Source organism: Centropristis striata, chromosome 20 (genome assembly GCF_030273125.1).
Source record: "Centropristis striata isolate RG_2023a ecotype Rhode Island chromosome 20, C.striata_1.0, whole genome shotgun sequence".
NCBI lineage: Eukaryota > Metazoa > Chordata > Actinopteri > Perciformes > Serranidae > Centropristis > Centropristis striata.
This window is the reverse complement of record NC_081536.1, coordinates 33,752,699-33,779,268: the sequence shown is the minus strand read 5'-3', so window position 1 is coordinate 33,779,268 and position 26,570 is coordinate 33,752,699. Positions and strand designations below refer to the sequence as shown.

The 26,570-nt window shown below is 37.0% G+C and overlaps 1 protein-coding gene across 2 annotated transcripts in view; it reads left to right on the top strand.

Moving 5' to 3' along the window:
- The window catches only part of LOC131993918 (spectrin beta chain, non-erythrocytic 1-like), a 141,035-nt gene that overhangs the window by 27,978 nt on the left and 86,487 nt on the right, over positions 1–26,570 (top strand). The window contains exon 2 of one of the 2 annotated variants that reach the window (XM_059359994.1): positions 13,405–13,750. In XM_059359994.1, the coding sequence (XP_059215977.1) occupies positions 13,600–13,750 (151 nt within the window). In that variant the 5' untranslated portion in view covers positions 13,405–13,599. Of the gene's footprint in view, positions 1–13,404; positions 13,751–24,984; positions 25,555–26,570 lie in introns of those variants that run through there. The other variant, XM_059359993.1, reaches the window with a different exon arrangement.

Sequence of the window (26,570 nt, the reverse complement as noted above, 5' to 3'; positions counted from 1 at the left end):
GGCGGCCATGTTTGACGTCCTCTGATGAGGAAGCAGCTGATTGGTTCCTGAGTCAGGGGCGGGACTAACAGAGTGTGTGTGTGTTAAATTCTGCTCACGTTGTGATTTGATCTCAGTCGTAAAGTGGTTTTCTTCCAGTCAGTATTTGGTAGTTTCCAGTCAGTGTTCAGGAGGTTTACTGGTGCAGGTTTCTGGTTCAGCGTTTGTGCTTTCCAACGGTCCTTGAACGCATCATCAGTGTCTTGTCAAAGATTAAGAACAAAATTGATTTTGATGCATTTTTAGTTTTTGTGTAGTGTCAGATTTAAAATGTAAAAAACTCCTTTATGGCCACTTGATGGCTGGAAGGTTTTTATCGTGACATTTTCACCCCAAAGGGCCTGAAAGGGAAGTAAATTAAATTAAAGAGGGCCCAAAGGGTTAAAATGTTGATATTAGTGTCTGAATCTCTTTATTCCACATGTGTCTGTTGAGGCTGTTTACACAGAGCAGAGAGGAGAGGACAGGAGAGGCTGTTTACACAGAGCAGAGAGGAGAGGACAGGAGAGGCTGTTTACACAGAGCAGAGAGGAGAGGACAGGAGAGGCTGGAAACATGACAATACTTTAATAAGTGGAGAAAACTGTTTTACAACAGTCAGGACACTTGGAAACATATTAAAAATAAAAAAAAAAGACACAAAATTAGTAAACAAAAATGATACAAAAGACAAAATTAAGACACAAAATGACCAAAACAAGACCCAAAAAGACACAAAATATGTGGAGAAAACTGTTTTTAAATCCGAACTTGTTCCCCAGAGGTTTTCCCACTGAGCATTGGCTCGTTTCTGACTTCAGACACTTTGAGAAAGTTCCATTGCAAATCTTAAAGTGATTCTTTACATCCATGTGTTTTTCTGTTCATTCAAACAGCTGCAGAGTCTGAACGGTTCCACATCATGGTTAAAACCAGACGGAAACACACTCTCACTGTTTCCTCTCTCTCTCTCTCTCTCTGGTCTCTCTCTCTCTCTCTCTCTCTCTCCCTCTCTCTCTCTCTCTCTCTCTCTCTCTCCCTCTCTCCCTCTCTCTCTCTCTCTCTCTCTCTCTCTCTCCCTCTCTCTCTCTCTCTCCCTCTCTCTCTCTCCTCTCTCTGTCTCTCTCTCTCTCTCTCTCTCTGAAGTGTGATCTCATCCCCTCGACTTGCTGACACATTCCTCCGCTCTCAGCCTTTTATTCCCTCGCCCTTTTGTCATCTGTGTGTGTGTGTGTGTGTGTGTGTGTGTGTGTGTGTGTGTGTTCTCTCACATGACGGAGCACAGAGGCTCCGGAAACTGACTGAATGGTTTTAGCTCATCAGCTTCAGACCTGATCCACACTCAGATCTGTGTGTGTGTGTGTGTGTGTGTGTGTGTGCGTGTGTGTCTGAGAGAAACCTGCAGAGTCGTTCATGCTGATTAAATCCATCAAAAAGCAATTTTACTCCAGTGTAAAATCTGATGAAGAGAATTAACGGTTTACCAGAAGTAGGATTTTTTTATGTTGGTTGATTATTATTAGGGCCACCGAGCACTGGTCCCTACAGCAATATCTGTAGGGACCAGTGCTGCACTACTGTTATACTGTGGATTTCTTCTTCTTCTTCCTCCGGACGCAATTTCGTCCCGCTACTAGTCCTACAACTTGAAAAGTTGCAGGACTAATTATATATCAAAACGTGCGGTTTGATCGGGATCGGTGTGCTATTACTTTTCTCTACAGAATACGAATTTAAAACATAAGTCGCAAAAAACTGCCCAAAATTTTACATTGAAATGAATGGGACGGCCGACAAAAAAGAGCGAAAAAGAACAATCATTGGAGATTTTTAAACGTCTACTTCTCCGGCATAATTTCACCTAGAGACTCCATTTAAACTTTAAACAGTAGACACAAGTCTTGTGTATCGGTGTATTAATCCACGTTTCGATAGGTCATATAGTTTTTTATCAATCCCTGTTCAATGACCATGATCATTTTTGGAGAAATTCTGAGATTATAATGGGTGTGTATTGCACGGAATGTTCGTGTCACAGTGTGTGACATCATCACCAGAGTGTAGAGGGAGAGAAAAAACTGTCAAAAAATAAATTTGAAAACTGCGCTCCAGGCCGCAAATTCCACTCTACAGAAATAATTTATACATAGAAACGTAGGAAAATTAGTCTTCTCACTCACAATCCTCTGGTAAAGCTGTCAGAGTTATAGTTTGGGCGTAGGACGCACAGATGATCCACCAACACCACCAACAGCCTCATTGGCTCCCATATTAAAAACGCATGAAGATTTCTGAAAAAGGGAGATGTAACAGTTTTTTTTAGATCGCTCTAACAAAGCTATTTTTTCATTTTTCTTAAAAAAAAAACATATGTAGACGTTCAGGAAGAACTCAGGACGCTCAAAGTGAAGTCGGATCAATGATAGTTATTATGGTTTTGCCAAAAAAGCTTTCCGTTCGAGGCCAGAAATTCCAGTCTGTCCACCTCTGGCTGCTGTCACTGTGTCGGAACATTCTACAGCTGCAGTTAATTCTGTTGATTGCTCTGCTCTGATTGGTCGACCCCACACCTTTGATTCTTTGAAGCTTTAAAATATCCGAGACATAAATATGTGATCTTGTAGTTATAGAACTTTATTATGAATCAGATTTCTGTCAGTAAAAACTGCTTCATCACTGTGAGAGAAGCTTTTATTTTGTAGCTTTTAGAGTTTGTGGACACTGACTTTTATTATTGACTGTCCTGATTGATTTGTGCTGGCGGCGTCTGCAGCTTCGTGTCCTCTGATGGAGGACGGACACAAACTCTGCAGTGCATTTATTTTATCTGCTGCTGTAAGAAACAGGCTCAGTGTTCACTAATGGTGCAGAAAAAGTGCATGAAAGAGTTTTATTCTGTGTTTCTCTGCATGTTGCAGAAGGTCGACACCATCAGGAGACGAGAATAAAACTAAATTAAATTTATAAGAAAATAAACAGATTATAAAGTCTTAAAATAATAAAAATAAAAAACTCAGAAAAAAAATCAAATTGCATGTAAAAAATTTGAACGTTTGTGGAGATTATGACGTCATACATCAGCAAATAAAAAACTCTAAGAAAAAAGACAAATAAATCGAAAATCTCAGAAATCCTCTGAGATTAAAGTTTAAAATTTACAAGAACAAACCTTGAATATTCTCTGATGTTATAAAGTCATACAGTTACAAGAAAAATTATCAGAAATTCTCAGAGTTTCTAAAATCATAAACATGCGAGAAAATCTCAGAAATACTCTGATAATAAAATCACTAATTTAAGAAAAAAGTGAAATAAAGTCTAATATCATAAAGTCAACCATTTTGGATTAAAGTGAAAAATGTACAAGAGAAAACAAAATTACACGCAAAAAAGCCTGAACAATCTCTGAGATTATAAAGTAAAAAATTCAAAAGAAAATGTAATAAATGCTGTGAGATTATAGAAATATTAATATGAGAGGAAAAAAACTAAAGTAAAAGAAACAAAATGAGATAAAATCTTGATGTGATTCTGGAGCTCAGAGACAGAAACTGTGTGTGTGTGTGTGTGTGTGTGTGTGTGTGTGTGTGTGTGTGTGTGTGTGGTCCATTTACCCATTGATTTATTAACGTTACCATGGCGACGGCTAACTGCATCAGCAGTTAACCTTCTCAGACAAAAGTCATTTAACACAGACAGACAGGCAGACAGTCAGACAAACAGAGAGACAGACAGACAGACAGACAGACAGACAGACAGACAGACAGACAGACAGACAGACAGAGTCCTGAATGAATCCAGAGAAAACTCAACATACTTTATTTAATTTATCTGGAGTCAGATTTTCTGGCATTTATGTTTTTCTCTCTTGCAAATTTGACTTAATAATCTCAAAACATTTTTTTAAAAAGTCTTGTAAAAATGTTTTTTCTTTTTTTCCCTATTGTTTTTTTTCCCTCGCAAATTGATGACTCTTTAATCCTTTTTAAGGTCTTAAATATTTAGATTTTTTTCTTGTATGATTACCACTTTAATTTTTACAGAATTTAGAACATTTTTTATTCACAAATGTATGACTTTTTATTCAGAATTTTTTGCCATTATGATCTCAAATAAATTCGAAAAAAGTCACAAATTTATAATAAAATAATAAAATGCATAAATTAATTTATTATAAACCTATAAAATATTTTTTCCTACTAAAATTCTGACTTTTATCTTAGAGGATTTTAGTAAGTTTTTATATTAAATTTCAAAGGATTTCTGTAATTTTCGAGTTTTTTTACTTACAACTTTATGACTTTCCAAAAAAAAGAAGTTCCTATAAATCTGGATTATTTATTGTATATTTACCACATTAATAGAGACGCTGTGTTGTTCTGTAACCCTGGAAGAAAGAGTGTGTGTGTGTGTGTGTGTGTGTGTGTGTGTGTGTGTGTCAGGAAGCCGTCAGTGTGTGTAAAGATCTAAATCAGACTTAATTACCTGTCATGAAGCAGCTCCCTGATTGGCTCTCTGTGTCTCTCTGCTGCAGCGACATAATAACAGTCTGTCAGAGGCTTTTATTGTGAAACACGTGCTTTTATTGTGGCGGTGGACGTGTCAGAGGGTGGTGGGTGTTCTGGTTCTGTCTCTGATGCTGTTTGATGGTGTCGGGTCAGATGAGAGCTGCTGCCCTACATGGATCTGTGGCCTACATAAGACTACACACACACACACACACATGGCCTCAATACACACAAACACACACACACACACACACACACACACACACACACACCTGTAAGTTTCCTTTAAAGAACACTGAAGGTCACTGCAGACACTGTGAACAGATCTGACGTCTCTAAATCAAATCAAATTTATATTTTCTTTAAAATATTGCCAAAATTCAGCATTTATCATAGAAAGAAACTGTAAAAACAGACATTATCGTCAGAGTCTGAGCTTTCCGACGGTCCTTGAACGCCTCATCAGTTATAAAAAGTGTCCGTTACTTGTGTTAAATGTTGATATTAGTGTCAGAATCTCTTTATTCTCCATGTGTCATTAAAATAAACCAGATCCTGTTAAAAACATTAAAGGAGAGGCTGTTTACACAGAGCAGAGAGGAGAGGACAGGAGAGGCTGTTTACACAGAGCAGAGAGGAGAGGACAGGAGAGGCTGTTTACACAGAGCAGAGAGGAGAGGACAGGAGAGGCTGTTTACACAGAGCAGAGAGGAGAGGACAGGAGAAGCTGTTTACACAGAGCAGAGAGGAGAGGACAGGAGAGGCTGTTTACACAGAGCAGAGAGGAGAGGACAGGAGAGGCTGGAAACATGACAATACTCAATAATATATGGAGAAAACTGGTTTTATAACATTCAGGACACTTGGAAACTTGGGTATTATATGATAATTAAAATAAAAAAGACAAAATTACCAAAATAAGACACAAAATTACCAAAAAAAAGATTCAAAATGACGAAAAACGATACTAAAGACAAAATTAGGACACAAAATTACCCCAAAAAATACACAAAACTACCAAATTAAAGACACCAAGTTACCAAAATATGACACAAAATGACCAAAGACAAAATACACAGAATTAGCAAAAATAAAGCCACAAAATGACCAAAAAAAGACTCAAAATGACCAAAATAAACACACATGAACAAGAGTTAATTATTATTTGTTTGAGCTCGTTCTGATAACTCGTCTCTCACCTGTTCACATGCTGATAAAGTCTGAATGTTGGATCACAAAGACGCTTTAATTCACTAAAACCAGAAGAACCAGGAGAACCAGAAGAACCAGGAGAACCAGAAGAACCAGAAGAACCAGACCTTCTCTAAACCTGCTGAGTGTTTCTTTATTCCTGGAAATAATGTGACACACAGATCTTTTTATTTATTTATTTAAATAAGCTGCAAGGTTAGATGTGCAACCACAGTGTTGGGAGTGTGTAGGTGTGTGTTCAGTGTGTGTGTGTGTGTGTGTGTGTGTGTGTGTGTGTGTGTGTGTGGGAGTTTGAGCGCTGCAGGGTTTCTGTTGCCATGGTGAACAATTGATACTTGAATGACTAAAAATACAGAAAGTGAAGACGAGCTCCGTCCGTCTGCTGCAGAAAATCATTCACATATTCATTTATTACTGAGTGTTTATGTTCGGAGCTCTGTTCATTCCTATGAAAGCTGCTCAGTGGTGCATGAAGCCAAAAAAGTTTGACTTCTGTGCATAATTAATTCCCGAATCTTTAGAAAAAATTACTCAGGTCTTTAAAAAAATCCTGGATCTTTAAAAAAAGAATCAGGAAATATCTGAATGTTTTCTTTAAATTCCTGGACCTTTTAAAAGACTACCTGGATTTAAAAAAAAAAAGTCAGAAGAAGAAAAGAATCTTTAAAATAAATTACTCTGACTTAAAAAAGGGAAGAAAAAAAACATATGTTTAAAAAAAAATCCTGGATCTCTACAAAAAAAATCCTGGACCTTTTTAAAAGTAAATAAAAATAAAATAAAATAAAAAACACACAGATCTTTCTCAGATACATTCCTGGAACATTATAAGAAATATATCTGGATATTTAAAAAAAAAAATCCCAAATCTTAAAAAAAATTCCTGGTGCTTAAAATTAATTCCTCGATCTTTTAAAAAATATCCTGAATCTTTCAAAAAGAAAAAATCTGGATCTTTATAAAAAAAAATCTGGATCTTTATAAAAAAAAAATATCTGGATGTTCGAAAAAAAATTCCCAGATCTTAAATTTTTTTTGTGGATATTTAAAAAAAGTTCTGGATGTTTTAAAACATCACGTGGAGGTGAGAGGGGGAACACAGAAAATTCATTTTTTTGTGAGATGATGGAAGAACTGAAAAGCCAAAAAACAGACGTATCAACACGTAAACTCTGTAGGAATAAAAATCACAACACGAATCATCTGTTAAAGGTGTTTTATCTCCACTAGTGGTCTCGACTCTCTCAGTCTCGTTATGTTCCACTCAGGAGCTGCTGCTGACTCCACTCTGACTCCTGGTGGTGAGACTCAGAACTACAGTCTGGTCCAGTTTAAAGCTTTTTATTAAACCAGTTTGAACATTTTCACACCAAACAAACTTTATCTATTAAAAACTCCAAGTGTTTCTTTAAGTTTGAGGTGATTTCTGTAGTTTTTCCCCTGATTTATTCCTGATAAAGAACTTTACCAGAGGAACGCCTGGTCGGGTCCTGCAGATGTTCAGAGGTCCTGATCAGCTGCTGAGCGTCTCTAACGGAGACTTTCTCTGCTGCTGAGCGTCTTTGTGTCGCTGTCGGCAGCTCGGCGAGTTGTTGCTCCGACACAAAGCAACCAGGACGGCCGTAACCATGGAGACGTGAGCTTCTGACTGGATAATGTCCGTCTTTTGTGTGTCAGTGTGTGTGTGTGTGTGTGTGTGTGGACTCAAAGGAGAAAAGAGAAGAGATGCAACATAACTCACTACAGGTTATAATTACATTTTTGTGAGAGAGTTCAGAGAAAGTTCCTGCTGACTCTAAACTCTTTCTGAGTTTTTTCTCTCGCTGATGTTTGTTCTGTTGTTCATGTTTCTGATCAGTTTGGCTTTGATCAGTTATTGATTCTATGAACGGGGCTGTGACGTCATGATTGACAGCTGTAACTGACTCCTGATTGGTTGGACGGGCTGTTTGGGAACAAGATAGACAGAAAGAAAAATAGAAGAAAAGAGGGTAAGAAAGTAAGAGACATGAGAGAAAGACGGAGACGGAAAAAAAGACACACAGAGAGAAAGAGATAAAGACAAACCAGACAAACAAAAAAAACACAGAATAATCAAAAGACACAAAATTATCTGATAAGACACAAAATCATAAAAAAAGATTCAAAATGAACGAAAAAAGACATAAAATTACAAAAAAGACATAAAATTACAAAAAAGACACAAAATTATAAAAAAAAGATACAAAAGACAAAATAAAGACCCAAAATGACCAATAAAAGACTCAAAACTAACAAAATAAGACACAAAATTACTAAAAAAAGACACAAAATGACAAAAAAAGATAAAAATATACAAAAAACAGACACGAACCTATCAAAAAGACACAAAAAACCCCAAATAACACACAAAATTGTCAAAAAAAGACCAAAAGAGACACAAAATTACCAAAATAAGACATTAAATTACCAAAAAAGACTCAAAATCACCAAACAAAGACATAAGCACCTGAACACCTAAACAGGAACTCACTCAGCTTTGACAGGCTGGAGGATGCTGGGAGGAGGAGGAGGAGGAGGAGGAGGAGGAGGAGGAGGAGGAGGAGGAGGAGGAGGAGGAGGAGGAGGAGGAGGAGGAGGAGGAGGGCAACAGAAAAGATCCTGAAATGATCAAATTTCATGGGGCTGAAACTTAATAAGTATCTCATCATCATTTAATCTCCTGATGGAGTCAAATATCAGAAAAATGTTTGTTTTAATTCAATTTATTATCAAAGAAAAGCTGCAAATGTAAAATATTCAGCTTCATAAAGAACTGAAACTAAATGAAACTAAATGAAACTAAATGAATGAATCAGAGACTAAACGTCACTGCAGCTTGTTAAAGTCTGTTTCTCTTCTTCTGTCTCCTCCATCATCCTGTCATCTCTCTCTCTCTCTATTTCTGTCCTTCCTGTTCTCGTCCAGACTCCTCCGTTATCTCTCCATTCTTTCTCTCTTTCTCTCTCTATAAATACTCTCAGTTCTTCTGGCTGCTGCACCTCCCACAGACTCTAAAGAGTTAGACCCTAAATAACATTCAGAATGACACAAAAAGACACAAAATTACCAAAAACGCATACAAAAGACAAAATTAAGAATCAAAAAGAGACAAAAAATGACACAAAATTACCCAAAAAGAGTCAAAATGACCAGAAAAAGACAAAAAAAAAAGAACAAAATAGACACGAAATGATATAAAATTTACCAAAAACAGATATCTTATTTATTTTATAGACGACATGATTAATTGATTAATAAACCGTTAATACAGATCATTGATCAGTGAGTTCTGGCTGCAGAATGAGACTAACTTTGTCTTATGAAACAGAAAAAGTGTCTCACACACACACACACACACACACACACACACACACACAGAAACACAGACACACACACACACACACACACACACACACACAGAAACACAGACACACACACACACACACACAGAAACACAGACACAAACACAGAAACACACACACACACACACACACACACACACAGAAACACAGACACACACACAGAAACACACACACACACACACACACACACACACAGAAACACAGACACACACACACACAGATTCATCTGACACACTTTCCAAAAACTGTGTGTGTGTGGTTTATCGCTTCTGAATGAGTGCACATTGTGTTAGCTTCACTCTGGCAACACACACACACACACACACCTACACACACACTCTGTCCGTGTCCCAGTGGCGGCGTATTTTTAGCGTAGCAACACAAGCAGCTCCAGTCTGACTGGTTGCTGAGCTGCAAGTGGGTGGCAGCACACACACACACACACACACACACACACACACACACACACACACATACACACATACACACATACACACACACACACACACACACACACACACACACACACACACACACACACACACAGAGAGAGAGAGAGAGACACACAGGATATCAGTGTGTGTCTCATCCTCCTCCTCAGATGCAGAAATATTCCCATTGGTGGGGGATCGTCAGTGGGCGGGGCTACAGAGATGCTGTGATGTCACACACAAGCAGCAGCCAATCAATAAACAGAAACAGAAAAAACTAACTGATAAATGTCCATCAGAGTTTCCTACATTCTAATTTGATTGAAGTAGTAGTAATATTAATATTTATAAAAATAATAATAATAATTATGCTACTACTTGTAGTAGTAAAAAGTAATTTTAAAAATATATATTAAAAATATATATTATTATTGTTATAATTATTTGGTAATTGTATGTGATTTGTTATTATTAGTATTATTTTGTTATTATTGTTTTTATGCATATTATTAGTATTATTATTGGTTTTATTGAAAAATACATTATTATATTCATGATCTGTTACGATTAGTATTTTGTTTTGTAATACTTTTTTATTATTATGAATATTGTTATTATTATTGTTGGTAAAATAAATTATTATTCACTTTATATAGCAGCTCAGAGTGTTTTACAGTGAAAAAAAAAACAGTAACACAGGCATTAAAAACCAAAGACACATGGAGCAATAACAGTAAAAAATCAAATAAATACAAGCAATAAAACATGTTGATATTATTTTTAAAAAAATCTATAAAAACCATAAAAACAAACTGGAACCATCCAATGTTTTGTGGTGAACACGCAATAATACTTCATTTGTTGTACTTGAGCAGTTGAAATGTTTGATTATTTAGATTTTTATGGACATAATTAGTTTATGTGGAGTTTGTATTATTGAAGCTGTGAAACAGAATCATGTTGAGTTTTTATTTTAGAGCTTTAAAAGGTTTTTTTAGTCTCTGAGTTAATGAGAAGCAGACGTGTGTGTGTGTGTGTGTGTGTGTGTGTGTGTGTGTGTGTGTGTGTGTGTGTTGTGCTGACTGCTGCTGAGTCGTTCTGCTGACTCGTCGTTCTCTGTTTACCTGTCGTCTCTGTTTGTTGTTTTCCTGCAGCCGTCAGTAAACAAACAGCTTCTTTATTCTTCATTCTGATTAAAGTAAAACGTGTTTATTCATCTGATGCTGATGCTGAGATTTTAAAGTTTTATAAAAGTTGTTTTTCATATCAACGTCCAAAAAGGTTTACAGATTATTTTACAACCTCAGAAATTAATTTGCCATTAAAAAAAGCAAATAAGTGAAGAAATATTAATTTGTTTAATTTGTTCTCAAAATATATATTTTTTATTTTAACCATAATCTATCTATTAAAAAGATATATTAAAACATGAATTAAAATTATTTTTTACCATAATTTATGAAATTAAAAGACATATTAAAACACAAGTTAAAATTAATATTTTAACTACAATGTAACTGTTCAAAAATTATTTAAAACATATATTAAAATTTAAATTTTAACCATAATTTATATATTAAAGAAATACATTACAATTATTAATTGAACCCTCATTTACTTTTTAAAGAAGATATTGAAATTATGAATTCAACATAATTTAACTTTTCGGAAAATACATTGAAATTATAAACTCTACCATTATATAAATAATTGTTTTTAAGAAATATATTACAGTAATTAATTTAACCCTTTTTTACTTAAAAATATATATATTAAATTAATAAATTAAGCATAATTTAAGTATTTCAAAAATGTATTAGAATTATTGACTCCACCATTATTTATCTATGTAAGAAATATATTTAAATTATTAATTTAACCCTTATTTACATTTAAAATATATATTAAAATGATTAAACAAATCAGTAATTCAACCATCATTTAAATATTTTAAATATATATTTGATATATATATATATATATATAATATGATAATATATAATTAATTTAACCATAATTAAACTATTTTAAATATATCTTTATCTTTAACTATTACAAGTTGATAATTTTTATATAAATTATTGAGCTGCAGGATTTATATAGATTTTATTTATTGCAATGAAACACATAGACACAGAGAGGAGAATGTGAAAAGAATTAAAAACGTCCTGAAACATCTCGTTGGGGATCAGAGTGTTTAGAAATATTAAAATATGTTTGTATTAAAGTGTATGAGGTGTTGTAGTGGCGTGCTGTGACCAGCGGGGGGCGCCACTCTCTCAGCTACAGATCAACTCAGAGCTGAATCAACCTGCAGCCAATCACAGAGCAGAGAGGTGGTCACATGACAGCCACAGCCCTCAGCTTCAGACTGTTCTCTGCAGTTTTCCTCTCTTTACAGAATAAATGAATCTATCTGTGAGTTCAGAGTTAATATAAAGTACAAAACTTTACTGAAACAGACAGAAACTCAACATGATATTAAACATGTTTCACAGGAAAAACCATAGAGACTCAAAGATTAAAGAACATAAAAAGTAATTTAAACAGCTACATTAAAGTGTCAGTAAGAATCAGAAAACAGAAGTTTAGACTCAATATTTAAGACGTTTATGGTTCTACAAGTCTAACTGGATACAATCGTCCTTTTCCAGGAAGACTCTGTTTGGTAAAACTGTAAAAATTAAATATATATTATAATATAATATAATAATAAAGGTGCAATTTCAACTGTTTAGTCTGCATATATTGTTTATATTTTCCTAATTTTTACATTTCTTCTTGTTTATATTGTTAATACTTTAATATTCCTTGTCAACATGGTTTGTTAACTATTTATTTTTATATTATTGTTGATGCTTCTTTTAATTGTTGCTGCTTTAATGGTGAATAAAGGAATATCTTTTTTATCACATTATTATCACATTTATTTTTTAATAATTTATATACAAATATTATAAAATAAAATATAATAACAGAATGTAAGAAGCTATAAAAATAGTTACAAATAATAAATAAATAAATAAATGAATAAAAATACATTAAATTTAAATATAAATATTTAAATATAAATTTAAATATAAAAATTAAATAGGAAAAGTAAGTAAAAGTAATCTTTATTAATTGTATGGAATATTTAGGCTTTATTACATTGGACAAAAATGTGGATTTTGGACAAAAACTGACAAAAATGTGGATTCTGACGAAAAACAAACCTAAAATATATTTAACTTTTTTTAATAACTTTTTCTTAAACAATTTGAGGCTCTTTTATATATGTTTTTTTTTTTTGTGTTTCTGTGTCTACCTCTGTATTTTTGTCCTGGAAGCACATCTAAACATCACAAATGATCTCTGGTCTTATTTATAAACACATAAAAAATAGTTATTTTCTTTTTTTCTTGACTGATGAAGAAGTTTGAGTAACATACAGCTCATGGAGCTTTTTGGATTTTCATAGAACTGAGGTTATATATAGTATTTAAGTCTAACTTGTAGTCATTGCGGGAGCTTTTTCAAGTTAAAACACAATGTTGGGTTGCTCTTTTGAACAGAAAAGAACCTTTTAAAATGTTGATAACTTATAAAACACCAATATATAACTGTCAGTGTGTTGTAATTCTAAAGCTGAAGTTATACTGCAAGAAGCTGAATCTGTTTGGAGGATTTTGACGTCTATTCATTTGATTTTCGGTTGCTGTTTGTAGTTTCTCTGTCCACGCTAATTGCAGTGTTTGCATTAAATGTGTTTGTATAACATATAAATATGTATAAAACATCATGTCGTCCCTACAGTTGCAGTATCTTCCTCTAACTCTCCCTCTCTTTGTATCTCTGTTTTATTCTCTGCAGGATTTTGGATCTCGACCTGCCACTCAGAGCCGGTCTGAGTGTGTATGAGTGTGTGTGTGTGTGTGTGAGGGCGTGTTTGAGGGTCCCGTCGCTAACGGCATCAGGCGGCAGGTGGAAGGACTAGGACCAACAGCAGCAGCAGCAGCAGGGTTATCAGCGGCGGCGGCAGGTGGGGGGAGTCGCGGCGAGGTCAAGATGACGTCGGTAGCGGCGGAGTTCGACCACATGGAGATCCAGCAGCAATACAGCAACGATGGCGTCAACAACCGCTGGGACGCCGACGACTGGGACAACGAGAACAGCTCGGCACGCCTGTTCGAGCGCTCCAGGATCAAAGCCCTCGCAGGTAGGAGGACTGACCGATGGATGAGTGATCTGGATCTGTAGCAGCTGGTTTTGAGCTTCGGATTGGCGGAACTGTTTGTTTGTGCTTGATTTGATTATCGATAAACAAACTTTGAATGATTTTTCATTTCTTTAAAGCTGGTTTCAAACTGTTTTTGCAGCTGAGCAGAAGTCTTTAAGTCCAAACCTCCAAAAGTACAGGTTTATTCTGGGTCAGGACCGGGACTTTGAGTGACAAGACCCCAAAACATAAAGTTCTTTGCAGACGACTCCATTTTTTACATCTTGAGTTGATATCGCTGCCAGAGTCCCTTTAGAAAACTTCCCATTTTACTGCAGCAGGGTCTGACAGTCAGCCCTGCCCGGCCTAGTCCTGGTCCTGGTCCAGGTCCTGGTCCTGGTCCTGGTTCTTCAGTCCCTCCTGTCCCTCCAGTGGGCCCAGTAATTCTGCCTGGTCTCCAGTAGCATGGTGTTGTTGTAAGGTTGAAAATGGAGTTTATTCTGGGTCAGGACCAATACCTTTGATAATGAACCGCCAAAACATAAAGTTCTTTGCAGATGACATCATTCTTTACAAAATAAGGATTTATATCCTCTAAATAATTATTTTTAAACAGTTATGTTGATTTATAGCACCCCCTGTGGACAAAAGCAGTAGTGTTACCAGGAGATCTTGTGTTGTAGTAATCTGCAGCTGCCAGACTCGGTTTAGAAAACTTCTCTTTTTGCTGCAGCAGGGTCTGACAGTCTGCCCCGCCCGGTCCATGTCCTGGTTCTTCCATGCCTCCCATCCCTCCTGCTGGCCCAGTAATTTAGCTTAGTCCCCAGTAGTGTGGTGGTGTTGTTGGGTCCCAGGAGGCGGGTAGTTTCTGGGTCATGTAGCTGCTGCCTTGTTGCAACTTCTGATTTTGTTGGAGAGCCATTTAAAACCTCCTTGTAGTAACTTTAATTGTTGTTAACTCTGAGTTAAGTCTCCAGGTTGTTATCTGCTGAGATTTAGAAGATTTTTCTTTCATTTTTAGAGTATGTTTAAGGTGTTTTCTTGACTTAAAGCCAAAGCTGTGCTTGTATTTTCTTTTATTCTAAGTTCAAAGAACCAAACGAGCTTGATAAGATTAACTAGATGGATTCATCTAACTAACATCATGTAGGCCTGGATCAGTTGAACCATGTTTGAAGATCAGAACCCATCAGATCTGTGCGGTTGCTGTTGTTGTCCTTCGAGAGCTCGTATCTTTTGGTCTGGCTTCCTCCTGTGTGTGTTTCTGTGTTTACTCTGTGGGAGTCTTGATGGTTTCACAAGCTGTGAGGTCGCAGAGTTTGTTTTTAACACCGAGAACAATGAACCTTCTCAGAACAAATAACTGAAACATGAAAATCAGCATTGTGGTTTTGCTTCCATTTGTGCTTTAGTCTTTTGTGGGACAGTTAAAGACTCAACACACACCGCTGGCTTTCTGCCTCATCACTCTGCAGGATCCTCCGCCTTCACACCTGCTAATAATCAGACGTTAGCCAGTGCTAACGATGCTCATTAACGAGCTTCTTGCTGCAGCAGATGAACACATCTGGCCACTTCAACTGTCTTTATCCAGATAAAATCCAGATGAGACCTCCGTTCACACTCAGTCACGTATCTGCTCCTCAGTTAGTCGGATCATAAATCTGATTATGGTCCGTCTTTGTTTTCTAGTAAAAAAACACCAGAAGAAGAACTCAACAGAACTGTAACAATTTAGTTACAACAATAAGAGTTTAGCTACGATCCATAACTTAACACAAACACATCAATTAATTCATGAGCTTCAAGCGAGACTCAAGATTTATTATCTCTGCGGTTCAAACTCACACAAATCATTCAGTGTTTGTTCTGATTGTATCTGATATATTTGTGTAAATCACTGGAGCTGTTTTTCTTTCTAGTTTAAATGAGAACAAATGGCTCATTTCAGTGAAACTTTGTTATCTCAGTGACAGAAGAAACAGATTTCAGATTTAATCTGTAATGAATCATCTCTTTGATGAATCATAGATCTGTGAAATGAGAATAAAGTCCCACTGCATACATTGGTATGTTTCCTTAATTTCCTTAATTTATTAAATTATTTTGTATCAGTCGGTTGGCAGAAATATCCCCATCCTCTACCGGCCACAGTTTTTACTCTATGAGGCTGAAATTTGGCATGAAGGTCAAGTATTTGTGTGTGAATGTGTGTGTTTGTTTTCATGCCAATTGGCTAAAATGTAGTGTGGCTGTGGGAGTGACTTATAAATAGAAGTCCATAACTTCTAAACGTTAATCAGTTGACACTAAACTCCTTATAACAGCACTAAAACCTTTCTGTTCCTACAAAAAAAGATATGTAATTAATTATATTTAATAATATCCACCATTTTTAGGGTATTATTTGTTTTCTTTCCTTTTCTAATATTCCCCAAAAAATCAAAATACCACATGTAATGCTTCAACAAGGGAAAATTTTTAATGATGTATGATGAAAAGTGCTGATTATTGTTGTTGCTCGCATGCTTTAGTGAGATTAGTGTGTGTGTGTGTGTGTGTGTGTATGTGTGTGTGTGTGTGTGTGTGTGTGTGTGTGTGTGTGTGTGTGTGTGTGTGTGTGTGTGTTACAGTAACTCTATCTCTCTCTCCGCCTGCTGTTTTTACCCTGATGGCCGACTGCTCCAGTAGTGTCCCACTTCACTAAATAATTAACACCAGTTTTAAATATGCAGGAGAGTGCTGATGGTGTGTGTGTGTGTGTGTGTGTGTGTGTGTGTGTGTGTGTGTGTGTGTGTGTGTGTGTGCTTTTAAAGGTTCGGGGGTGGTGCTTGTATGTCTTGATGGCTGCTGGGGGAAATAATCAGTTGTGTTGAAATACTTAACAAAACTATCAAATCCTTCTTTCTGAGTTGACATCCCCTATTATTTATACAAAAAACCCTAATATTTAAACTGAATGTATGGAAAATATGGAAATGTTTCACCAATATTTTTAATTTACTCATTTTCTCAACATTTTCTTATATTTTCTCTTAATTTCTGAATTAAGAGTGAAGAGAAGAAGTCCTTTGGCCACTCAGTGAAGCTTTATTATTTGTTATTGTGGGAAGTTTCGCTGACAGTTTCATCCACAGTTTGTTCTGTGATGTGTTTTATAAACGCAGTGCAGACGCAGGCTGAATGTCCACTTTGTTCCTTTCTTCTTCGTCTCCTCCTCCTCACTGCAGCCGCTTCCTGTTGGTGCTGAGCTCAGCAGGCTGGAGGATGTGTGGGGCGATGACATTGAATTAGCACTGTACTTGATACAGGCTTGAGTGTGTGTGTGTGTGTGTGTGTGTGTGTGTGTGTCCCTGTCCTTTCTTTGATTACAAATGCAGTTTTTTGTTTCTGCTGTTAATCAGCAGAATACCAGATTGAAGTACTAACTAGCAGTAGTTCATTTAGTTGTTGCAGCAACAGTAGTTTGTCTTTAAAATATATTTAACATTAGGATGAGTTTTAATTGGTCTTAGTACAGTTCATAGTAGTAGTATTAATTACTATGATAATGACCTCAAAGTACCTGTATTAAACCTGTCTTTCTTACTTTCCAAACTTCTATTGAGGTTTCTGATTGAAGTTTCGTATGTCTGTCGTCATATTTTTATAATGTCACCAACTAAAGAAAAAGATCCACATATCAATTCATCACTTTGGATCAAGAGAATCTATACTTCGCTGTCAAGTCAATGCCTAAATTTTGATTAAAAGGTTGTTTAACTTGAAATAAGGTACCATAAGAAACAGGGGATGCCGAGAGCTTGGGATGCCCGGTGTCCAGGTATGTCAAGGTATGTCCCGAGTCCGTACATGCCCAATGTCTGGGTATGCCCCTTGTCTGGGTATGCCCCATGTCTGGGTATGCCCCATGTCTTGTTATGCCCCATGTCTAGGTTTGCCCCATGTCTAGGTATGTCCCGTGTCTGGGTATGCCCAATGTCTGGGAATGTTCCATGTCTGGGTATGCCCTGTGTCTGGGTATGTCCCGTGTCTGGGTATGCCCTGTGCCTGGGTATGGCCCATGTCTGGGTATGCCCCGTGTCTAGGTATGCCCCGTGTCTGGGTATGGCCCGTGTCTGGGTATGCCCCATATCTGGGTATGCCCCATGTCTCAGTATGCCCCATGTCTGGGTAGGCCCCATTTCTCGGTATGCCCCATGTCTGGGTATGCCCCATTTCTCGGTATGCCCCATGTCTGGGTATGCCCCATTTCTCGGTATGCCCCATGTCTAGTTATGCCCCGTGTCTAGGTATGCCCTGTGCCTGGGTATGCCCCATGTCTAGGTATGCCCTGTGCCTGGGTATGCCCCATGTCTAGGTATGCCCCATGTCTAGGTATGCCCTGTGTCTAGGTATGCCCTGTGTCTAGGTATGCCCGTGTCTGGGTATGCCCCATGTCTAGGTATGCCCCATGTCTAGGTATGCCCCATGTCTAGGTATGCCCCGTGTCTGGGTATGCCCCATGTCTGGGTATGCCCCATGTCTAGGTATGCCCTGTGTCTAGGTAAGCCCTGTGTCTAGGTATGCCCCATGTCTAGGTATGCCCTGTGTCTAGGTAAGCCCTGTGTCTAGGTATGCCCCATGTCTAGGTATGCCCCATGTCTAGGTATGCCCTGTGCCTGGGTATGTCCAGTGTCCAGGGATGGCTAGTGTTCCTTCATGCAGAAGCGAAGTTAGACCTGGCTAAGTTTCCCTTTTTCCCAACACATATTGGACAAAATGAGAGTAGTTGTTTTGTTTTTGTACCATGCTATCGAGAATCATGAAATTTCACTGGTATGAATACCAACTACTAAATCGTCATCTCCTTCGGCAACTCTGCAGAAATACAATGTTTAAACAGAAGAATAGTTATACAAAAAAAGAGTTTTGTGGATGAGAATGTGATCGTCCTGAATTATTTGGTAGAACCAAAAGTAGTAGTAACCGTAGTAGTAGTCTGAGTAGTATTCTTCTCTCACTTTTGTTAAGAAAATATTATACTTAAAAACAAATTGTGGCTGCTGCATGATTGCTGATAGAGTTTATTAACCGATCCGACCGACGACAGGAAGCTTGGTAATCATTTAATAGTCTAATAAGTAATTAGCAGCCTTTTCTTTTTCTTTTACTGTGACGTCGAACAGAATATCTGCAGCTGTGACTGAACAGGATCAGAAGCATGACGGAGCGATCGTGTGTGTGTGTGTGTGTGTGTGTGTGTGTTTGAGTCATTTAAACCTTCAGCTGCAGCAGCAGTGTCTGGAAACTGATGCTGAGACTCTCTCTCAGTGTGTGTGTATATGTGTGTGTGTGTGTGTGTGTGTATGTGTGTGTGTATGTGTGTGTCGCTGAAGCCAAGTGTGTTACGCCTCCATATGATATCCTGGGAAACACAAAACCGCCGGTCACCATGGAAACACAGGCATATCTACTTACAGTGAAGGCAGAGACAGAAGGAGTGTGTGTGTGTGTGTGTGTGTGTGTGTGTGTGTGTGTGTGTGTGTGTGTGTGTGTGTGTGTGTGTGGGAGTTTGGTATATTGACTTTATGACAAATAAAACTGCAGCAGCTTGCACAGTCTCATCATATCGTTTCCCGATCTTTCCCTTTTAGAAATGTGTCGTTTTATTCAGCATCTCACTTTGACGTAAAGTGCAAAACTGTCAGCTCTGAATTAAGCTAACGGGTCCTGATGGCGTCTGAACGAGTCTATCGACCCGTCAGGACCTTGCCTTCGGCCCTGAGACGTTTCTGGGAACATGTTCTGTCTTCAGAGCAGCTCAGAATAAACTCTGAGAGGACGAGCTATAGACCGCTCTCTCTATTCCCGACTTAAATGTCAGAATTCATAGAACCGTAGTTACATACGTAACCCTGCGTCTTTGACGTTTAAAAAAAGGCATGTTTTCTTAAGAAAATCACTAAAATTACACCATTTATCACAGCCAGTAACGGTCCTTGAACTCACCATGTCTGACGAAGGAAAAACATGATACATTTTATTTAAAATTTCTCAAAGAGAAACTCCCCGTTTGCATTAACCAGATGGTGGAAAAAAACATATAAAACTTATTTTTAACAACTTATTATTGTAGAACAGATAATCAGCGGTTTAACGCAACTATAATATTATTATATTACATTAAATGTTATTTTATTGCTTAAATTACACCATTTATCACAGCCAGAAACTATAAAAACACAGAATATTGATAGATTTTCATATTTCAGATGGTGCTGGAATGGATCATATGTTTTTAAAGCTTCTGACAGGAAAAATAAACAAATCTAAGCTTAAAAATAATGATATTTCATCAGAATCAATGAGTTAAAATGAGTGTTTTTGTCAAAGAAGTCTGGTAGTAAATTGTTATATTTCTATTAACTTTGCAGTTTGAGCAAAATCAGTCGTTTTATTGATTAAACTAACCATTCATTAAATAAGAAATATTAATGAACAATAATTACCTGTTTGTGTCAGGAGCTAATCACGCTAATCAGGCTAAAATCTAATCTAAAAAGCATTTTTAGTGGTCATTTTTAGCGTGTAATTTGTTGTAATTAAATGAGATGTTATGACGTATTTATTTATTAAGTGCTGATGAGTTATTTAATTAATAAATGTGTGAATGTGTTAATCTGTTGAGGCAGAAATCTGAAGCTTTAAAGTGACAAAGACTCACTGAGACGAGAATAATTAGAACCAGAACAGTCGAGGTTCCCCACAGAGACACACACACACACACACACACACACACACACACACACACACACACTTCCTGTTGGGAGCAGATGGAGGAATGCTGGGAATGTTGGTGTGTCTGTTTTTTTTAAACGTGTTGTGGTTTTAAAACATCAGAGAAAGTGAAAGTAAAGAAGTTTTCTCTAGAATCTTCTCTTCTGTTCTCTTCTCGGTTCTTTCTGGTCATTTTTCCTGAGAAACATAATAAAATAAGATCAAACTGAAGCAACTGGAATATTATTTACACTAACAGAAACTACTTTAACCTTGTGAACCTCACAAACAGGGTTTAAAGGCATGTTTTCTTTTCAAAAATCTCCAAAATTACACCATTTATCACAGCCAGAAACTGTAAAAACAGAAAATATTTACAGATTTTCACCTTTCAGATGCTGCTGGAATGGATCATATGTGTTGAAAGCTTCAGACAGGAAAAATAAACAAATCTAAGCTTAAAAATAGTGATATTTCTGTCGAAGACTCTGTGAAGACGTGATTGATTCTGCTGAGACTAAAAAATAAACTAAATTAAACTCAAAATGCGACGCTGTTTATTGTGATTTTTCAGAGAAATTACACATAATTTTAAACTTCTTTTTTTATTGTGAATAATCAAATCATTTAGCATTATTAAACCTCTGAAATTAATTTTTATATGCTAATATAACAGCTTTTGTCTTGTCTGGAAACTGTAAAAACAGACAATATGGTTGGATTTTTATGTTTCACAGAGCCGAGAGGAGAGGTCAGAAAAATGGCAATAGTTCAATACATATCACATGTGGAGCTCCCAGATCTTTGTCCAATATTAGTAACACTTAAAAGCGCTTAATATATATATATTTTACATAGATTTCATTTTTTTATTCATGCAAAAATCTATTATTTAATAATTTGCGTGTTTTATATCTTTCTTTTCTGATTTCTATCATTCTAACTGTGTTATTCTGCACAAAGGCTGCAAGATTGATAGAGTATAGAGATTTTATATATATATATATATATATATATTGCAATATAATATATTTTATATATATTATTAAAATTCAAGGACACAGAGAGGAAAATGTGAAAAGAGGAAAAAAACTCTGCAACTGCTGGTTGGAGTTCTATTCCATTCTATAAATATTCTATTCTATAAACAAATTAACAAACAAATCAATAAATATCCACCAAATATTACCGGTAGCGACTAAATGAATTAAAACAAACATATTCACTAAGATAAAGTTTGACTTCTGACGTGTTTAATCAGTTTAAATCTCCAGCGCGTCGTTTCTCTCAGCAGACGTTGTTGTTGTTGTTTTCTGCAGCTCTGACCTCACAGGAATGTCTTTGTGTGGTCAGGAGGGCGAGGCGGCGCCGCGTCCCTGTGAAATTCACCACCGCAGCGACACAAGTTTGGGCCCTGAACGCACCACGAGCAGCCTGAAACATGTCGTCACCGAATCTCTGCAGGAAATAAACTCTAAAGTCAAACATGTTTCAGAGTTTGACCCGGAGAGAAAAAGATCCCCGAGGAGTTTGTTCTGCTGCTGCGGCGCGATGAATGGAGCGTTTGATTGGTCGCTGGGAGGGGGGTTGGGGGGGGGCGTGAGGCCCGAGGCGGCGAGCCACGAGGACGCCAGATGACGGGAGGAAACGCGGCGTGACGCCTCGTCACGTGTCGATCAGCAGCAGAACGTAAAGAAGCATCGACTGTTTATCAGCTGCAGAAATATTTAATCATCTGTTGTCTGTTTACTCTGACCTCTGACCTCTGACCCCTGAGGTCAGCTGGAGTTTATTTATCACGACGAGTTAAACATTAAAAGTAGAACCAGCAGAGGTCAAAGACTCAACAGATCCAACAGACTTTATGAAGAATAAAACGGTTAGAATGAGAGGAATCTGAAAAAAAGTCAAATTTATCTCTATTTATTTATCTGTAATTTTTTGAAAATTCAGATAAAATAATATTTATATATTGACACTTTTCTAAGTGCCCACAAGTGTCAAGAATGTTGAAAAATTAATTAATTAAATTAATAAATAAAACCAATACATTCATAAATTAATAAAAATTAATATACTTGCAAGACAGAAATCAGAAAAAAAAATTATTTATCTCAAAGACATTTTTTTTTAAATTCGGATGAAATATAATTTATATATTGACACTTGTATACAGTTTCATACAGTGCCCATAAGTGTCACAAATGTTGTAAAAATAAATACATTTATAAAATTAATGAAAATTATTATACTTGCAAGACAGTAATCAGAAAAAAAATGTATTCATTTCAAAAATATTTTTTGAAAAATTCTGATAAAATATTATTTATATATTGACACTTTTCCAAGTGTCAAGAATGTTGTAAAAAATAAATAAATAAATAAAACCAATGAATTCATAAAAATTAATAAAAAGTAATATACTTGCAAGACAGACATCAGAAAAAAAAATATTTATCTCAAAAATATATATTTTTTAATTTGGATAAAATATAATTTATATATTTTTCACTTTTTCAAGTGTCAGGAATGTTGATAATAAATTAATAAAAATGAAGCAACCTGCAAAAACAAAAAAAAATCCAGTGAAAAAAATTATAAATTGAATAAAAAATACAAAAAGTTGTTTCTGTGTGTAAATAGGTTAATTAAAATCAGTATAAAAGGAGAGAAAATGTGTCAAAGAAAAAAAATGTGAGAATGCGCACTTTAAAATAGCCGGTAAAAAGTCAATAAATCAATAAAATCAAAAAACAAACAACAAATTAAAAGGCAATGTTACAGTAGATTTTTTTAATTTATTTTATTTATTTAGGATTTTTATCTTTATTGGATTTTTTTTCTTTTTAGCACATAACACCAAGCCTGAAAAGAACGTCATGAAACAGATTTGCATTTGATAAAAATGAGTTTAAAAGGAGAAAATAAACATTTGACGTCCTCGCTGTCAGTTTGATTCATTTTGATGCTTTTAAAGAAAACTAGTTACATTATAAGACACAAACAGTAAATATTCAACCTTTAACAGCTTCTGCTTCATTTTTGAATCATTTTTTCTCTTGAGAATAAAATCTTCTGCATGTTTTTCATCTTTTATGTTTCCGTCATGTTCAGATATTTCAGGGTGACGTAGATATTAGTTCCTCGTATTGTCTCTGAGTCGTGACCTGCAGATATCTGAGGGTGTGTGTGTGAGTGTGTGAGTGTGTGTGTGTGTGTGTGTGTGTGTGTGTGTGTGTGTGTGTGTAGGAAGTGCTCAGACAGGAAGAAGTTCTCCACAACACTCTAATATTAGAGCTCAGATATTCTCAGGATGTTTGGACGTCTGTGTGTGAGCGATGAGCTGCCACACACACACACACACACACACACACACACACTCCACCCTGTTTCCTGTTCCTCTGCAGAGAGTCGTCAAGTTATGAACTTTATTGGCCTGACAGAAGAAGAAGAAGAAGAAGATTTACAGAATCCAGAATAGTAACTTTTATATGAAGTGACAGAAATCTAAGAGTGTGTGTGTGTGTGTGTGTGTGTGTGTGTGTGTGTGTGTGTGTGTTTCATATTATACTGTAAAAAAAATCCTGTTTAATTTACAGTAAAATACCAGAAATGAAAATACCAGGCAGAACGTTTTCTACTGTATATTTAAATGTAAAAATCAGCAAAAACTGTCATTTAGACTGAGTTGTTTCTTTATTTTAGGCTCTTTGTGTCCTTGTTACATTATTGTATTTATCCTTACATTTTACGTGAAAAACTGTGTTTTCTATAGTTTAAAAGTTTTGTACTATTCCTTGATTTACGGTAATCAGTCAGTCAGCAGCATTAGTCATCAGCAGTCAGTTTCCACTCGGCCGGTTGTCGATACGTTTATTGATTATTGACTGACCAACATAACATATTACCTCGTATCACTGAAGCGTCTCCAGTCAAATAATATCTCATTTCATTGAAGCTTTTTTTGTTCCTAAACCTAGAAAAAAAGATTTTTTAACAGCCAATCACATTGTGTGTTTGATTTAATGCAACATGCAACAAAAAAGAAGAAAAAATGGAAATCAAATGCATTAGTCTTTTACTGGAATTTTTAAATGTTGAAATAATAAAAAATCAGTTATTTTGCTCTCCTCAGCTACATAATAATCTTTATTTATTCTAAACTTCAGTGTGAATCAGACTTCAGTCTGATTTAATCTCCAGTGAGAACAGAGCGTCTCTCTCTCTCTCTCTCTCTCTCTGTTTGTCTTGCTCGCTCGCCCTCCCCCGGCCCCGCCCCTTATGCTAACAAGCCGATGACATCACCGGTTGAATGGGGCGCTGTGATTGGCTGCTGGCAGGAGGAGCTGCCCTGCTGCCGGCCCCTCCCCCCTCCACTCTCTCTCCCTCCGTCTGGAGGTGTTTCAGTGTCTGAGAGCTGCAGGAGGACAAACAGCTCCACTGCACCTCCTCCTCCACCTCCTCCTCCTCTCTCTCTTCTTCCTCCTCCTCCTGCTCCTCCTGCTCCTCATTGTGCTGCTTCCTCCGGCGGAGGATGGGAGGTTCCTGTTGGCTGGAGGTGTGATGAGAGGAAGCGGCAGCGTGATGCTGCTGAGCCAGCGCTTCAGCTGAGAGAGAGAGAGAGAGAGAGACTCGCTTCTAGTGTCGCTCGCCCCGGAGGTGTGAAGGAGCAGCGAGTCCTCCTCAGTCTGCCGTGGAATAATCTCACTTTCACCTCCTTTATCCACCTGGAAGCTTGTTTTCTCCTCTTGAGCCTGAAGGATCCGTCTGGAGCCTCCTGCTCCTCCATGAGGACGCTCCTGCTCTGAGTCCCACCATGGAGCTCCACCTCTCCTCCCCGGCCCTGGACTATGCGGGGCCCCTGTCCCCGTCCCCCGGGGGGCCCGGCCCGTCCCACGGCTCCAGCCCCGGCCGGGGGCCCAGCCCCAGCCTCAGCCCCATTAGGGGCCCCAGCCCCATCAGGGGCCTCAGCCCCGGGCCCGGCTTCTCCGGACAGGCCGCCTTCAACTACAACCAGCTGGAGGGACGATTCAAACAGCTGCAAGGTAAGAAGAGAGAGAGAGAGAGAGAGAGAGACGGAGAGAGAGACGGAGAGAGAGACGGAGAGAGAGAAGGAGAGAGAGAAGGAGAGAGAGATGGAGAGAGACGGAGAGAGAGAAGGAGAGAGAGACGGAGAGAGAGACGGAGAGAGAGACGGAGAGAGAGAGACGGAGAGAGAAAGAGACGTTCTGTTAAATTTTCACACTTTGCATTCAGTTTTTGCTCTTATAACAAATTGAAACAGGAGAAAGTTTGGCAAATAGTCCATGAAACTGAAAAGTTGCACATATTTTAAGTTTCAGTTGGACAGAAGCTTCATACAGACGACAAAAAGTTGATTTATCTACATTTAGCTTTGAAGAGTTCTTGCATTTTCACACTTTTTTGCAACTTTTAGTAGTCAGACATATAAGAAAAAAAGAAAAGAAATCCGTAGAAGAAATCCGTAAAAATAAAAAGCTAGAAACTTTCAGACAAATATAAAAGTTGCATTAGGAGAGAAGTTGCATTCAGACGACAAAAAGTTGCTGTTATAAGAAATTAAAACTGGAGAGGAAACATGAGTTTCTTGAGAAGACCTCAGTGAAATGTTTCACAGAGAAGTCCATGAAAGTGAAAAGTTGCACATAAATCTGCAGAGAAAGTAGCATCCTGACAAAGATAAAAGTTGCAGCTGGAGAGAAGTTTCATACAGACGACAAACAGTTGATTTTATCTACTTTAATCTGAGTTAACTAAATATTTTCAAGGTGAGACTGCAGAGAGAGGAGGACTGGAACTGTTGAAGGAGACGTTCTGTGAAATATTCACACTCTGCATTTAGTTTTTGCTTTTTTAACGGATTGAAACAGGAGAAAGTTAGTTAGTCCTCAATGAAAAGTTCTGCAAAGAAGTCCATGAAACTGAAAAGTTGCACATAAATCTACATAAAGATAAAAGTTGCATTTGTAGAGAAGCTTCATACAGACGACAAAAAGTTGATTTATCTACTTTTAATTTAGTTACAAACACAAATTAAACC